We start from the raw sequence: 17,126 nt of genomic DNA, 5'->3' as shown, positions 1-17,126 counted from the left end.
AACGCGTTCTGCGTCCGTCTCTCCTTCCCCGTTCTGACGCACAACGCCGTGGTTACATGTACCGGCGTGGGAAATACCAACCCTTGCCTGGTTCGATCCACAACAGCAGCGAGAGTTAGCAGGATCCCAGACAATAGCAACACCGGAGTACACTTCTGACGCAGTGGACCGGCCTCGTTCCTCAAAACAATATAGAGGAAAGACGATCGGGACGAAATGAACTGCATTAGAAGCCTACACCGGAGAAGCGAACTTATTTTTTTATCGGGGTACAGGACTCGCATGACGCGGTATTCACAACGGGAAAAACCCTTTGAGTATATATCGGCCCAGGTTAAGTTGGCAATTATATTGGTTGGCTCGATTACACTTTAAAACCTTTTTAGCAAAGTTTTAATCAAGATGTCTGGTTGGTTAATTCGGAGGTCTTGTGAGAAAGTCGATTCAGGAACGCCATTTATCGGTATTTCAACCATGGGAAACTAAGCCTGGAGGATCATAGGACTGATTACGCCAAATGTATGCAAACTTATGTAGCTGGTGACCGCCTGACTGTTCGGTGAATAACAATCCGCCTATCCTAAGTGCTATAAATATTTTAAACACAGCACGCCACGTTCAATAATTCATTCATTTTATTATTAAAAACTCAGTGTGATTGCGTGGGGTTGTGCCATGATGGTCTCAGTGCACTGAACGATACATCGTGACCCTCAAGGTTTTGACTCCACTCCTGATGGGTTGTCCCAGGGCAACATGTCAGGTTGTTAGGTTGCAAAGCCTCGGAACAGACATTTCAGCGGGGCGACATTCGGCATGTTCCCCTCCGTGGCCGGCAATATTGATATATTTGTCCCAGAACAACTTGCGAGGTTGTCCAACGACAACATGCCAGGTTGTTCCGGGACAACATGTCAGGTTATGTCCCACGACAACGTGCCTCTCAGGACAACATGCCACGTTGTCCCGGGACAACATGCCAGTTTGTCCGAGGTTGTCCATGCCAGGTTGTCTGACGACAACTAAACAAGGAATAAGAGTCAGATTGTCCCACAACAAGGTGTCAGAATATCCATTACTTCAAGATGATTTACACTTCTAAATCTAAATAACTGTCGGTAATCAGACGAAAAACCTGCATCAGCACATAAGTCAATCTTCAGCGCCTGGATAGAGTGCCATTCGTGACGATACCTCACTACTGTACTTGTATACATGCATCTAACTGCAGCATCATCAGGAGTGTATTACTATCGCAAATCAATCATTAACCGAGATCAGAGTTTCATCATAAACCAGGCCAACGAGCATTAACCCATTTCCCGAGGTACTCCCGGTAAATCAGCTACAGAGTCTGAGGAGTCAACCTCAGTTTCTAGCACCGATGCTTGTCGCGAAATCCCATTCTTATTGAACGGCCGATTTGCAAGAATTGAATCTAAAGATCGTCTGTGAGTCCGCGCTCCTCTCTGAGCCCAGCCATTCGGAGCATCAGGGAGGATGTTTACGGGGGTCACTGCTGTCCGCCCAAAGCTGTCTTCTGATTGGAGAGATGAAGCGCTTAGGCATGTTACTGTGGTCCCGGCAGTGGAGACGGATGAGCGCCGTCTCCCGGAATAAGGTACTGTGGGGTCGCTGCAACGACGCGGTCTAGTTCGAGCAGGCAAATCCGTGTCTATGCTTGGGCGTCTCCCCAAAACCTTTGGTATTTCCTCTCTTATGAGACTATTCCTAAAGAAATAGACGAAAGGATTGATTGCGCAACCAGCTAGGGCCATCCAAACGGCAGCCGCCTCAATAGATGGTGGGATACTGGAGGGAATATCTAGGGTGGATTCAAGACTGATGATCACAAAATACGGCAGCCAGCAGAGAGTAAATGCAGTCATAATTATCAAACCTGTTTTTGCTGCCTTCCATTCGTCCTTTTGAAATAATAATCCAAGGCGACTTGTTGATATAGAACTCCCCCTTCTGGCAGGAAATGAATTCCGTCGTCCGCTCAACGGTTCTCTCATAGGTTGTTGTTCACTACTTTCTGGGAGGATACTATTCCGTCTCGCCCGCGCGCTGGTCACTTGCGCCGCGCGAATTATCGTCACGTAAACCCAGATCATTAAAACAAATGGAATAAAAAAACACGTACTGGTGAAGAATATGGTATAGGCTCTGTCTTTATGGACAGAACCTTTCCAATAGACCGTGCATGAGAGTTTTTCATGTTGATATGCGAATCTATTCCAGCCAAATATTGGAGGAATGGAAAAAACGACGGAGACGACCCAGACTACCGCAAGGGCGTAGTTTGACCGAGCAGTCGTCATTCTCATATTGTAATGTAAAGGCGTCACTATAGCACAATATCTATCCAATGAGATCACGAGAAGGGTTAAAATACATGCCGCACACAGTAACGTTGTCAGTAGGCCCATGATTTGACACCAAGCATTACCGAACACCCAGTCTCCGGTGACGGTGGACACCATGCAGAAAGGCATCACGAAAACGGCCATGAGGAAGTTTGTCAATGCCAGGTTGAGGATGAAACGGTTCGAGATTGTCAGTAAACTCTGCTTCCTGTAGAAGACAACGAATACTAATGCATTCCCTATCAAACTTGCAAGGAATATCACAATCATGAATGTACACAGAACACCCCTTTGAGCTGGATCGAAGTAAACAACACTAGGCTCGAATGTTGAGACGTTTAGATTCGAAGTTGTGAAGAGAACACCTGCAGTCGTGTTGGATCCTGGGTCGACGGTTGGCGGTATAGGAGGATTTGCTGCCGTCATGGCGACATTGCCATCACTGAGAGAACCGCTTCCCTAAACTCTGCATCTATCTTACTGTTCCCGCCTGTCCTCGTACAGCGTTCCCGGTAGCGTTGTAAGCATTCCTCCAGCTCCAGAGGGGCATCGTAGTCGTCTGTTCCATGTCCTTCGCCTTAACAGTCCTTCGGCCGGATTCTCAGAGGTGCCTACCTGCAATTATAAAATCTAAAGTAAGTACTAGACTTACAGTGCAACATAATCGATTAAAGCTGTTTTGAGTTCTGTCGATCCGCAGTGAATTACATGCAGAGTGCTTTAGGGATTGAGGGAGAAATACCAGAAGAATTGGCCAATGTTAGGTCCGCGCTCGTAACATCCTTCAAACGTGTCCCTGTGTATTCCCCGCAGAAACATTCACATCAAGGATTGTACTGAAGAAACGGTGGCGAGGTTAGTGGTCAGCTGAAATAATTAGCAATATTAATTCTCCGAGACTTGTTTCACAGCAGGTCGGGCAATAAGCAAAGCTGAGCGGAATTATCGTGGCTACTTAAAAACATGTCGAGCCAGCAGGTCTTAACACTTTTTTCATTCACCCAATTGGGATAAATACAGTTTAAAAGTACATGGCGCCTAAAAACCTGAGTACTTTTACCAATCACCTCTAGGTATCACATTCTTGGGCTATCATTTCCTTTAAACCATATGTTCCCACCCCGTGGTGTATATATAACACTGCTGAAAAAAGCTTTTTCTGACTATGCCATGATCCGATGGTCAGTGTTAGGGCCGGTGTAATGTTTTTGAGTGTTTCTGTTTTTGAGTGTTTCCCCTCATTGTTTGGGAACGCTCAAAAATAGATTGACAAGTTTCTGTGTATCCCCCCTATTGAAAAGTCATGGTCTCTCTAGCTGCCTATTGTTTGGAACACTGACACATGGGAAACAACCACAGATGTTACACCGGTCATTCACCCATCAGATCAACGTGGTCGTGACGTCCATGGCAGACAATTAGCTTAGCAGATGAGAAAGACAACAATATGCCAGATAGCGCCGAGGTAATTTTAATTTGCTGCTGACGATAGCAAACCTCTCAGAATAATTGCACACGCAGGGCATGAGGTACTTTTTTGCAGGTACAGATGTGTATAATGCCTTATATTCGGAATATATCTTAACCTTCGGTCAACACAATATGTGCAGGTTTACGAGAAAATGAAAAAAAACCCAAAAGGTTCTTGTGATTTAGTGGCCGAAAAAAGGCTATACAGAACGAGTGATTCACAACTGTTACATTCCTTCCTCCATCGTTGCGTGCCACTGGCATTTTGTATGGTATGAATTCCGGGCATCTCGACCCGCAAAGCTATGACATCACTCCCGAACATCACCACGCCATCCGCATGCTTCTATATTGCAAAGAACGAAGTAGGGATTCAAATCACTGGAGACTTGGCGGAACCTTAACTTCGTCCTCACATATTTAGAAATGTTTGTGACGCCATTTTAAACAGAAAACATAAATATGTGATAAATTGCACTGATGACGCAAGCTTGCCACGAAGCATGGAATAGGAATATGTCACGATCGATATCGCTAAACGGCGCCTCAAGGCCAAAAGGTGTGTAATTTTCATGATCAACAGTTTAATATTTACTAGGAAATATACCGCAAAGGCCATAGAGTCATAAACTGATTTTACCTAAATCAAACATAGATTTGGGGCCTCATACAATATTTCACTGTCAAAAGCTATTGGCAGCCGTTTTCCTCGTCCTAGGGACTCGGGAGTGCAAAGCCTATTGCATTTTTTTGTGTTTTGTGTTTCGCGCAGAAAGAGACGAATCGCGCCCGATTGGATTCTCAGATGTAAATTTAAAGAAAAAAACCTTATACCAGTAGTTAGTGCATCAATGTAAAAACGGCGAGGACAAGGACTACAAAAATAGAATTCAATCCAAGTCTTGTTATCCCTAAATGGTACTTCGTCGTAGACAATGTTGTCTGGACCATCATTGATAATATCAGCAGTCCACAAAAGGTCTTACCATCCGGCATTAATGTCGTTATTAGCTTACAAGCTATCAGAACAGGTTGTCGGGAAAAACCAATGCCATGATCTACTGCTTGCGTAGTTTACTCCTTGCCATCAGTGAAAGACTCGCGGTTGGTGACGTCAGGGAATTGTGCGCTGACGAAGTAGCTCAATGGCAATCGTATGCTGAGGGGGAGGCGACTGACGTCAATCACACCACAACTGAAGCTTTAGACAAGAAGGTGTTCAAGGGTGGACAAAAGGGGTGTTTACTGTTACGGAGGATGAAACATCCGCAACCTTGGAAATGGGGGACGGAACATCTTTGGTCAAGGGGCGATGAATGCTTCATCCAAACGAATTAATAGTCATCTTCCGCCGTAAAAAACATGTCAGTATACAGCTACTGATTTTATTGGATGATTTCAAACTTGATTAAGAATTCTAACCATTTGTTTGTGCCAGGTTTTCAGTAAGTAATGGTCTGAAGAATCTGGCCTGGGAAACAACCACTAGCCATTCCTTTCACAGCTACTGACTACTCCCTTCACTTTGAAACCGCAAGGAATCACGGCAATTCGCATCTACCAGGGTCCCCCTCCTTAGCTCGGTAAGTGCTGAGTAAAAGGCCTTGAAGCTCAGGATGCCTGACTCAAAGCCAAGGTAAGATCAGAATGTTAAACATGCATAATCGGTTGCACATGGGCTTTTTATTGCTCTCCGGATCCCCAGTTGATGATGCCAATAAGAAGGTTGATAGAAAATGTATGAATTTCGTGAAAGCTGTTAAGAGGGTTGCGTAAGTGATTGCAAATTATTTATATCAGAAAGCAATTCACCAACTGCTCTGGTACAGCGAGATAGCGGAAGTATTCGGAAAAGCATCACGATTGGATGTCGTGCAGAAGTATTTCTCTCAGTGTGTCACCGAACTGATGTCAGGCGTGGATGTTCTCATATTACTTAATCCATGGCTCATCACGCCGGTAATGACGAGCATCACCAATTATCATAAACCGACTATCTGGTATCATTGCAAGAATTCAATTCTTGATGAAAGGAGGTCACTAAAACGCTTGGTAGCTTCTCGCAATTCCCCCCCCCCGGAAAAGTTCCTTAGATGATAAGTATAGGTACCTTCTCCAACGTACGCAAGTATAAAGGCTAACCATCACAAAGAGAGATCACTATAATGCTTTAATTAATTTTTTTGGGTGATGCACGATTATTTCGACCGATTATTTGTATCTATTAGGGCGATACTATACATGTATGACTCGTTTTGAGCCAAGCGTACATTTTCTCAGAAACACCACTGCCTTTTTATTTTCTTTGTACACGATTCGCGGAATTTTGGTCTTTGGTATTTTGGTTATGATCGCAACCGGCAGCGCAGCGGCGTGATCGGGAAGTGTGTCAAGTATATTTCAGGGAAAACGTATAATAGCTGCTTATGTCAAAATACAGCGTTTATATGCTGCACACCTGAATTCATTATCTGAATCTATTACCCTGAGACTGTCAGCTAAAGTTGAAATTATGCCAAGGGTACTCAACGTTCACACGGTGCCGAAGTAAACCGAATCGGACGAGGTCACATTAGTGCGCGTTGACACAGTGTCGTGTAGACGGCCCTAATGATGACGAATCGTTCGTTTATGTCTGTAGAAACAGGGTGTAAGTACATGTACGTGTATGTATATTTCATTGCTCATCAAAGTCAATGTAAAACATTCAACCATGAGTCCAAGATTGCACTATCATAAAGCTTGCCAATAATTTGAAGGCATTTTACATCAAACAAACTTTGATGAGATGAGGAAAGGCCGACTGGATGCAGGTAATACAATATCTATATTTACTTGAAAAGCACAAGGCCATAGTAAGTTATCGTTTGCGTTTTTATCCTATAAATATAGTCTGGAAATTGTTTGCCGTTTATGCGCTTCTAACTGCATTAGGCCTACATACATGTCTGCCAACACCGGACTAGTGAGGCTGTACTTCAAGTAATCGTGTTTTTGATATCATCTAAAACAGGCAACATTCTAGAGGAGCGAAGGGAAGTAGCGTCTATAATGGATCGTCCATCTTTACGCTTTACATATGAAAGAGCTAGCGGGGGGGGGGGGGGGTAGAGTGTTTGTTAGATTATGGAAACATATTTTTAATGGGCGATCCGACGCGCGCAGGGGTACGGTAAGATATAAACCACAGAAACCTGGAAAGAAACAATCACAACAACCATTACAGCACCACCTGACAATAGACCTCTTACCAGATTTATGCAAAGATGTAAACCTATTTTCAGCTTCTTATTCCTAAAATTTCATTGTAAGAGCATGAGACACATTCACAGTATGAGTGATCTCCTCCTCATCACCCGTATCATCTACAATCTATCCCGGTTTTCCCCGTTATGACTATTCATCCGTCGATCTCATGCCTGGAGAGCATGACGTCACTACACTCTGTTGCTGAAGCAAGTGACGATCGATGATGAAGAGGCAGACAAAACAAATTTAGAAGTAGAGAGAAACCTAGTTCGTGACGTCACCACTTTTACTGCGTGAAATGAAATAAAAAACTGAAATCATCTATGAATGCATACATTCAGAACTCCAAAGGCGAGCCGACCTGTCCGTTTTTTGATAATATTTTTTACGCTCTGATATAATAGACATAGGGTAATGTGACCTTGCTGTTCTCAATTCTTACGTACTGCCTAACTTCTCGTGGCACAAACATGTCCCCCCGGTGAATCTATGTGGCATCAGAAGCATCGAGTCGCGGTGATCACCTAATTTGCGTGGGAAAAGTAACAAGGCACACGAGAAGTGTTAATTTATTTTGCTAAGTCATTGCAACGATACCAAAAATGTTAACTTAGGAGAATATAATAAGCATGGTAAGCGGTAACCGCATTAACATTGTTTTTTGAAGAAACACGCCCTTGCATTTTCGTATTCAAGTACTCCCCACCGATTCCAGCGAGTATACGGTTGTGTATCACGTCTCCCGCCCCTTTATTGCTGAACCACAATTGTAACGTTATCATCAGCAATTTTGTAGTCGATTCGCCTTTTAATGGTAATAAGCTTCTACGATTACCCGTAATGGGGGTCATCATGTTGTCAACCACCTCAATCTTAGCGATTTATCCTCCACTGTAGCAAACAGTGGAACGGAATATTGGACCCCAGCGTAGGGAAGGGAAGGGAGATCAGGATGTGTACGAGAACCATACCTTTCATCGTCCTCCGGGCGTATGACAACGACCCGATGAGCCGACAAAACCGTGTCCCAAAATGATCACAACCATCAGGGTGAGCACTTTTGACCTTTGACAATTTAACATTGCCACGTCCTCTGGTACCCTGACCCTCATGCAGACTGAGCAGAAGACTCCCCTCCTTCCATATAAAAAAAGTCCGATGCCGAAGAAGGAAGACGGAAGAGAAGCCCCTGTTGCATTCGTAGAACGCGACATCGAACAGCCGACTTCTGAGATAAAGGATTATCACTGCCAGCAATGAACAAAGCAAGCAGTGATCTAATAGATTCAACTCAGGCTAAATGTCAAAACCCACCAAGTTCCCCTTATAAAAGTTACCTCTCGACCAGAAACCATAAAATGGCATAGAGAAAGATAATAATGTTTCAGGAAACGAGAATTAAGCTCTGTGTCTGAGCCTCGAGGCAACCCGATATACATGTAATCACCTACGTCATCAGAGTCGATGCGCGTCACAACCACAACCTCGCGCATGACCATCCGCTGTATTCATCCAGCCTCTACTTGATATCTCAATTAGCCCTGAAGTAGCAATGCTTACCTTTGGGGGGGGGGGGGGGGCGTTGATATAATATTTTCATGAAGAAGTTTAGAACTCGAACTTGTATAGTGGAGCCTCCAAACCAGATCTCCATTATTAAAACTAGTTCTCATAGCATCATGACGGGGGGGGGGGGGGGGTAATGTGCCGTGATTCGCATGATCAAGATCAATCGGAGGGAGGGGGCGTAAACACGCCATAGGCATTCGTAAATCACACGCCTTTTGTCAACCAGGAGCACAACCATGGTACATGGCCGCAGACATGGCAGAGACGAGACAGACGGCACAGACGGCTCCGTGCTTTATCACAGAACTCGATCGATAGCGAGTAAAGCCCATTGCTCAATGGCACCTTTACGCTAGCGACTATCGGCTAACACTACGCGAACCCGAAAACTTACCCGGAGAACTTACCAACTTTCCTCTTAGCGGTTCCATACAGAATTAAACTGATTTAACTGTATCTTCGCAGTGGAACACCCTCGAATTGAGAACACGACTTCGCAGTAACTTACTACATGGTGAGCCTGGTGTTCCATTTATTTACCTGCCGTATTCTTCACAATGCATGGAACTACTCATTCATGATGGCTCATGTGTCCTAAATATAGCACAGATGCCAAGCATGCCTGAGGCGCAGGTTGGAATGTCTCTACCACGGGTGGCCACATTTTATTTGTTCTGTATTCAAGTAGGCAACACACTGCAGCTTTTGATACCTTTACTCAGGCGGGAACTTTTGAATTGCTCTTTCATCTTATCCAGGGTCTGTCTTTCGTATTATTCGGGAAAAATCGTAAGTTACGGATTAATCTACCAAATTCTGGAACGTTTCATAATAACGAGATTTCCCGAACTGATAGTGTGACTATGGTTCACCGCCATTTCCAACTGTCTTCCATGTTCGAAGGCATCAGAGCTCTAGAGACAATGTCACATCCTTGTACCTTGGTGTCTAAAGTTGTACCACGGTAAGACTAAAATCAGGTTACTCTAAGGTACATGTATTATGTGCTCTATATGAGCCCTGTATATAATGTGAGTCCGTTATTGTGCGCTTTTGAAGGTGTTACGTCTCAACAACAATTGCTCGGCGTTGCATCTCCACAACAAATGTAACATCTCTCAAATACGTACATGTTTATCTCCCAAAAATGCCTCACCCGGGCTCTCAAAACAACAAAGTTTCCATCTCTCAAAGGCGTAGCATCTTCCCAAAAATATCTCATTTCTCAGAGAGGCGTTACATCTCCACAGCAAATGTCTCATCCAACCTTGTTTCAACGCTCCTCGCAGGCGTCAACGATGTTTCCGCTGGGGACACTTCAGCATTAAACCTCCTGCGGCAGATACAGAACAGTGACTTGAATTCCTTCCTAAACTGGGAACTGTGAATGCAGTACAAATAGAAGTTACATGCATTATTAGTGTATTGCAACAAACTGGTCACAGTGAAAGCGACAAGAATCGCCTCCTTCTCATCCCGTCCTGCAACATCAAGTTCCATGTCAATGATAAGGAGAAGAGATATCGGTAAAGTTGTGAAGAAAAAGATCAGGTTAACTGTGAACAGCATACGGGAAACTCCCGACATGCGCATGTGGTCAGAATGGCGAGTCACAACCACGTTTTTCCGCCTGTTGTTCGTCGTCCGGATTTTGAGTATCATCATAATGTTGCAAGAGACAATGATGATGAGCGGGATAAAGGAGAAAAGTGCCCAGTCTAGATACGGAAATACCCGGTAAAGAAGGTTGTCGGTGCTTCTTGTACAGACGTACCCGACAGTTCCGTCCAGTAGCAGATGATCCTCGTAGAAACTCAGGGTATCCATGAGCAGCAGCAGACCCACGAAGACGGATTCTGTCACTGCCGCTTTCGGGACGGTGCAGATTTGGTGCGCTCGTTGCGGGAAGCAGACGACAACCAACCTATCGATTGTCACCAATACAAGTGTGAATGCGGCGCACTGCAGGGACCAATAAACAATGATCTTATGGATGGCACAACCAGCGTCCGAAGACGATCGCACATCCACACCGCTGATTGCGAAAAGCCAGTGTCTCAGCAAGCCGGTCAGTAGCACGAGAAGATCAAACACTGACAACAGCACCAGTAGCAAACGGGTCGCCTTTTTCCCGACCCGCCGAAACACGAAGACTAGAACTGCCATCATGTTTCCAAAAATTCCTAAGAAGAGAATTATTGGAGAAAAATATGTCCACAATTCGTCGACAACAACCGTCTCGCTTTGCTCATCACATGAAACGAACGACAGGTTTCCCGCGTTGATTTCTGAAACGTCCGTGTCCAACTTGTCGTATTCATAACACTCGGCAACAACACCAGTGTGCCCCATCATGAAGTTCTGGTAACCTTTAGCCATTTGACTGATAGTCTTTCATGAGGCCGTCAGCACGCGGCCTGGCCACCTAATCGTGTGCACGAATTTCGGACACCGTGGAGAAACGTTCCTTTTTTGAATAAGACGTTAGCCTACCTTGGTATCTAGGAAAGAGTTACAATTTCAACGATTAACAATCGAACAAGTTGTACCTCATCTGTATATATGTAGGTTTATACATTTTTAGATATTATTCCTGACATATTTGAATGTAAATGAAGGCAGTAAATTCGTCATCCTTTTCAAACTTCCTTCATGTGAGGGACGAAAAATGATATTCAGTTTATCTCTATTTAGATACAAAACACACCGATCTGTCTGATCACACAATTGTCACATGGCACGTTCACGAGAGACGGACTATGATTTCGATCCAGTCAATTTCAGAATTGCGAATTCATCCAGCGAATTCATCTTCTTGTATCAAGGGTATTCCAAAATCCTTCCAATTATCCTAATCCAAAAAGTCCGCGCCTTTTCAGCCAGGATTGCGCTAGACTCCTATGCAGTCCATTTCGTCATTCTGATCGTCCTTCCTCTTTGTACCCGGCGAAAGGACGAGGCCGGTACACAGCATTCAGAGTGTAGAATTGCGCATGCAGAGGAGCACAATCAGCCGCGGATAGACTCGTAGATCGAGGACACGAATTGCCGGCCGCCTGGACAACTGGAACCGCCTGGAGACAGTGTCTGTGTGAAATTTACAATGCTAGTAATAACAAGTATAGATTAATCCATATTTGGTAATAGGTATCGGTATGAAAGCATGTGTCACAATGATCCCTGTGAAGACTCCGTCTATCGTCACAACTCTGGAGATAAGACGTTTTCGTCCTTTGTCCGTCAGTTTCGTTTCGCCAGCAAGCGTCGTCCGACTGGACTCCCTGGGCAGCCCATTGCGTTATCCTAAATAAGTCTCCTTACGGTGAGGAACGAGACCGGTCCACTGCGTCCGGAGTGTTCGTCCGACCGGACCGAGTTGTACTTCGACAGCTAAGTAGCAGAATCTTTTCCAGGCACAGCTCGATCAAATCATTTGACAGATGTCGTATTGCTCTAACGAAGTGAACTAGATAAATTTATATTTTGGTCTTATCAATCTATCTACTCCACTGACGGACAGTTTGAGAGCAATGTAATTGGCGTATCAAGGAATGTAATCAATTCGTTAGATTGGAAAGGCCAGTGAGAAGCCCATAGATCAATTAATTCGCGTCTGCGTATTAGGTGGTCGACTCCGATATCAACTCATGATTGAATAGTGCCCATCCAAAGGAAAACTGTCAAGTCCCGGGGCCACGCATGCAAAAAACTTGAGATGAATGCCATAAAAACATTTCCAAGTATAAGTGGAAATCCTTATCCAGAAAGTTCTTGGGAAATGAATGATTCTATTCCATGATTTTGATAATCGATTTCGATAGGCAGGCATACATGAACAACTTGTCAAAAAAGTAGGCGACTAACCCCAGGGAACCATTTTACTCTTTCACCTACTAGTGTGACAGGCGACCTGGTACTACAAAAACAATTTCTGATGTCATCTTATTCAGGGGAAACAGCACACACCAAGTGGTTATTTCTTAATGTTGATGCAACCTCATTTATGAGGACATTAAAAATCGCCGATAAGGGCTATGAAATCCCCAGAATGTCCTTTAGATAGGTACCAACATAAAAAATACCCCAGTTATCAAGACTGATAAGAGTGTTTATTGAACCCAGTGCAAGAGTCTTTATTGGCATCTGCATTTGCTCAAGCCACAAAAGATAGGGTGTGTTCACAAACTGTAAATCATTGCACTGAACGGAACAGAATGACGTCACATAGCTAGATTGATGTAACGGTGTTGGTGCTTAGATGTCGGTAGCAAAATCTGGCCTGGATCATGGTCTCTGTACCAGTGGACTGGCCTTGTCCTTATTCATGGCAATTCAGACACACCTTATTTTTGGGAAAGCATTCGCCAGTCAAATGGCTGAGTAAGTATGTACTAGGCCATATGGCAGGGAAGGCAATAGATCAAACGAAAATACGAAATATTTCATTTTCTATTATACGAAATATATTCTTACTTGTAACCATGAACATACACAAATATGAATGGCTAACATTTATAGCGTAACCAGGTGTTGAACACTTTTTGGTGCAGAGACAGAGTCTCACAAATGACAGTTACAGAAACCGGTCTATTGCCAACAAAAAATGAAGAACTCACTATCTGCGAAAAAGGGGCATGCAAAAGCTATGATTCCCCCCACAGCCATTTGGCAAAAAGCCTTTGAAAATATAGAGTTATCATTACATAATTTCCCCCTTACCTTGCAGTTAAAAGAATTCCCATGCATGTATTACTTAATGCCAAAGAGCATGCATATTATATATCCATATCATATTATGCAAACAACCGATTGTCACAGTAACATGCAAAGCTTACAACTTGATTACTTAATTCCAAGACCGCAGACCACATTTGTAACCAATTGAAATGTACAGGAATACAAAAATAAGAGGTAGTATATTGAGCAATCTTCTACAGGTAGAAACCCAGAAGTTCTTAAATGCTCTTTCCGAAGCTTAGCCTTGAACTTAGAAGACATAACTCAGAATGTTCCTCAAAACCTCATTCTCATTTGCAGCACAGTGTGCTACAAAATTCCCACTAGAAGCACTTGATCATTTTTGATGGAGAGACAGGTATGGTTTTTGGTCCCAACTTCGCCCTTTTCGGAGAACAAGGAATTTCGGTCTCTTCTGGAATGACTCGTTTTACTTTGTTTGGCGAAAGTGGAGGACTTTTGGTAGGGGAAGTCGGAGGGTCAACCCACAGTTTTCCAATTTCTTTCCCATCCACATTTCTTATCACATTCTCTGCTAACTTCAGTATCTCAGAGTGGATCTCTTCTATTGATCTTCCAGCATCTAGAACCTAAAAAGCCAAGCAAACAAATTCACTTTACAAACAATTGCAACCTACTTTCTCTAGTAATATGGTTAAAATCTTAGAAGGAATCATACCAGCTCTTCAAGACATAAGAACCGAAGGAGAGTAATCATTTACAGAAAAAGTTCCAAATATTTGATACTGCCTCAGCCACTGGTACTGTCTTTTTCTAATGTATATCGGCTTTGGAATGAGTTACGACCGAGATCAGAATGAAAACTTAACATGTATCAATATCATAACTTTCACTGGAAAACATCAATCATTCTGAACACGAACCTGCCAGTCTGGTTCCCGGAGTATTTTGTAATTCTCTGCCACTTTTTGCTGGAACTCTGCCTTCTCATATCTTTCTTCCCCAAAGTTTTTCCTCTCTTGCAGATCTTCAGCCTTCAGATCTAGATACAACACCAAGTCTGGCTTTGGGAGGCCAATGTCTGGTTTCCGGCACCAATCCATTGTGAAACCCTGCAAAATAAACAAATGATTTTTAGGGAAACTCAAGCACAAGTCCTGTCACATAATTATCCTGCTTCCTGAAAACACTGCCTTCTCGAAATCGACATGCATATACCAAATTTAATATTGCTATTTAAAGCAACTTGCATAATCAGAATCTTGAACAAATGCAGCAATGTTCCCAATACACAACTGACTGATTTCTAATTCTGCCCAAAGAGTCGAGAATCAGGTTCCAAATGATGGCAGGAGTTCATAACGTTTTTCTAATATTGAACTAGACTTCAATTTTAAGCTTGTACACTTTGTAGTATCCAGTCGCCCGGATATGTGCCCTCAATCTCAATTCATCCAGTCGCCCGGAGATGTACCCTCAACTGTGTTAGCCTTCTCACATCATCCAGCCGCCCGGAGATTTACCCTCAATCTCACATCATCCAGTCTCCCGGAGATGTACCCTCAACTGTTAGCCTTCTCACATCATCCAGTCGCCCGGAGATGTTCCCGTACCGTCAACTTTACTACATGTACTCTCTTTCCCCTTTTTTGACACATACCGGTTTTGCGGCGGTGAATGCTACACCCGAATAGGCATATCTGTCAATCACCAGTGTAGTTCCACTCTCAAGGAGGCTAGTTATCTTTGGTCTGAAAAATAATGGTAGGGGTTTCCTTGCACTGTTGAGCATTTAACAATTCATGATTACTTTTCACATCAAGAAATCCCATAAAATGCAACCTTGGCTGTTTGCATCACCTGAAGAACGAGTTCCAAATTGGATGCATGATGGAGCTCATGAGCGTGGAGCACATTCTGGGGAGGTGTCCCAGATCGGGGACTGCTAGGAATGACATATGGCCTGAAGGAGCACAGCTTTGTGGACATGAGTAAGAGGTTCGAAGACAGATATATCAACAGATCAGGAGTGACTGACCAGCAAAGAACTAAGAAGAAGACCACCAATTGTTTGGCAACTTACACTAATTCCCATCGATTAGCAGAAAAGAGGAGGTGAACAGCATGGTCTTCTAACTCACACTTCTTCTCGAGGTAGTCACTGATTGTAGAGCCAATCCTCGTTGATCGATCTGAAGGATGAACATCGAAAAAGAGCTAATATTATTAGAAAAGTTGTACTTGAAATAGATCATCGATCAGACCAGATGCCAGACAGTCAATGGGCTGGGATCAGCCGCATCTTCGACCGTGAAAACCTTGTTGTGTACGTAGTGTGAAAACAGTTTCGGGGCATAAAATATTATTTTCGACACAAGCCTACAGGGCCTACATGGCAGGATAGCATACCCGTGCGCAATGACCCCTAGATCTGCTACCGATGCACATGCCAATGCCCTGGTGGAGAAAAGCTGAACTATAATGTAGGTAATGCACCTGGAAAACACATGAATGATGCCTTTGATCCTCGTTGGTTCAGCACTTCTACGAGTTTACAGCTTTGTGTAGACTTCCCACATCTATCACAACCCTCTAAAACGATCAAAGCACCTCTTCCAACCATTCTACAGAGCTTTTTTAGCATACAGATCGTTCCTTCCCGCAAAATTTATTTTGTTTTTTCTTAGGACATAATGGTCTCTTTCCGTTCTAACCGGTTGGAACTCCTGTACGACCGAAGACAGGAGTATGAAGAAAGAGGACCCGACTAGTGGAAGGTAGCCTGTGGAATAATCGAGGTTAAAGTGGGAGTCAGTGTGCTGTATTAAACCTACTGCAAGGTGGAATTCCTGTTGGAGTCATTACATTATGATATTGCCGCTTAATGATGGTCTAGACGGCTAGCTCCCTGTCCACCAAGCGGATCGGACCAGTAGGCCTACATTTCTTTAAGAACAAACCAGTTTTTTTTCCACAAAAGATGTCTTAGTGAGTAGTTTTGCGGTGAAATTGAAAGTTCCAGTCGATGATGATGCAATTAATTACACTCCGGACGCAGTGGACCGGCCTCGTCCCTCTTCATAAGGAGGTCCAAATAGGATGACGCGATGGACTGCCCTGGGATCATGAGTCCTCAACGGTCAGCTTGCCACCACAAGGACTAATCAAGTCTCTTTACCCGGCCCCGCCCCCGGATGTGATTTTTTTTCCCCAAACAGGTTTACTATTTGAAACTTTTGAACCAATCAAATTCGACGTGACGTCACAGAAAGTTGGTGCGAGTGCCAAAGACACTGGCCTTCCAGACAGCAGTGTTATACAGTGTAGGTTCGAATCCCAAGAAAAGGAAGAAAATTATTGGATTTTTCATGATTTTATGGGCATTTCGCAGTCAATTCATTAGTTACCAACGTGTGCCTTATAGAGGGGCAGAATGGTACTGCGTAGACAAGAAGCCTCTCCAACAGCCCCAGGAATATTGGGTAGAACGGCACTGTACTGGGTCCCAGTAATAAATATTGCCATAAAGACATATGATATTGTTTTGGGACTTATGTAAGATTAGTTCTCTCCGCCAAACCCAAGACTGAAGGCCGCCAAACCCAAGACTGAAGGATTAAAATCTTGTGTTTATTGGCTGACAAATGCAAACACTTCAAACACAAGAGACGAGTGGCTCTTCTTCTCTCCGACTTTGACACCCTACTACGAACATATCAATAGATCAGCCAGTGGTCCTTGGTGTCGCTGCGTGGGTTATATCCAGTGAAA

The 17,126-nt window shown here is 43.7% G+C and overlaps 2 protein-coding genes across 4 annotated transcripts; both read right to left on the bottom strand.

The window, feature by feature from the left end:
* Nucleotides 1–625: 625 nt before the first annotated feature.
* On the bottom strand, nt 626–12,074 carry LOC135482521 (G-protein coupled receptor 161-like). Of its 3 annotated transcripts, none has more exons than XM_064762610.1 (2): nt 9,065–9,869; nt 626–2,984 (listed from the first exon to the last, which is right to left on the bottom strand). In XM_064762610.1, exon 2 carries the CDS (start codon nt 2,793–2,795, stop codon nt 1,311–1,313), a length of 1,485 nt encoding a protein of 494 aa, XP_064618680.1. In that variant the 5' UTR covers nt 2,796–2,984; nt 9,065–9,869; the 3' UTR covers nt 626–1,310. The 3 variants fall into 3 exon arrangements, with proteins under 3 accessions (XP_064618680.1, XP_064618681.1, XP_064618683.1); XM_064762611.1 differs by lacking the exon at nt 9,065–9,869 and adding an exon at nt 7,091–7,179; XM_064762613.1 differs by having other exon boundaries at nt 2,797–2,984; nt 9,065–12,074.
* A 1,023-nt stretch (nt 12,075–13,097) lies between these two features.
* Nucleotides 13,098–16,039, bottom strand: LOC135483628 (thymidylate kinase-like). The gene is made up of 5 exons (XM_064764610.1): nt 15,852–16,039; nt 15,439–15,547; nt 15,016–15,106; nt 14,279–14,467; nt 13,098–13,984 (listed from the first exon to the last, which is right to left on the bottom strand). The coding sequence occupies exons 1-5, from the start codon at nt 15,997–15,999 to the stop codon at nt 13,718–13,720; spliced, it is 804 nt and encodes a 267-aa protein (XP_064620680.1). The 5' UTR covers nt 16,000–16,039; the 3' UTR covers nt 13,098–13,717.
* Nucleotides 16,040–17,126: the final 1,087 nt, after the last annotated feature.

This window comes from Lineus longissimus, chromosome 2 (assembly GCF_910592395.1).
Source record: "Lineus longissimus chromosome 2, tnLinLong1.2, whole genome shotgun sequence".
In the NCBI taxonomy this organism is placed as follows: domain Eukaryota; kingdom Metazoa; phylum Nemertea; class Pilidiophora; order Heteronemertea; family Lineidae; genus Lineus; species Lineus longissimus.
The sequence above is the reverse complement of the archived record's forward strand: the minus strand, read 5'-3'. Positions and strand labels throughout refer to the sequence as shown.

What these genes read in the sequence shown, in the direction of transcription:
- LOC135483628 (XM_064764610.1), bottom strand. Translation starts at nt 15,999, where the DNA reads ATGCTAAAAAAGCTCTGTAGAATGGTTGGAAGAGGTGCTTTGATCGTT. An exon ending in ATCATTCATGTGTTTTCCAG is followed by an intron (nt 15,548 to 15,851) that starts GTGCATTACCTA and finishes TTCATCCTTCAG; the next exon opens with ATCGATCAACGAGGATTGGC. An exon ending in TCCGGGAACCAGACTGGCAG is followed by an intron (nt 13,985 to 14,278) that starts GTTCGTGTTCAG and finishes TTGGCTTTTTAG; the next exon opens with GTTCTAGATGCTGGAAGATC.
- LOC135482521 (XM_064762610.1), bottom strand. Translation starts at nt 2,795, where the DNA reads ATGACGGCAGCAAATCCTCCTATACCGCCAACCGTCGACCCAGGATCC.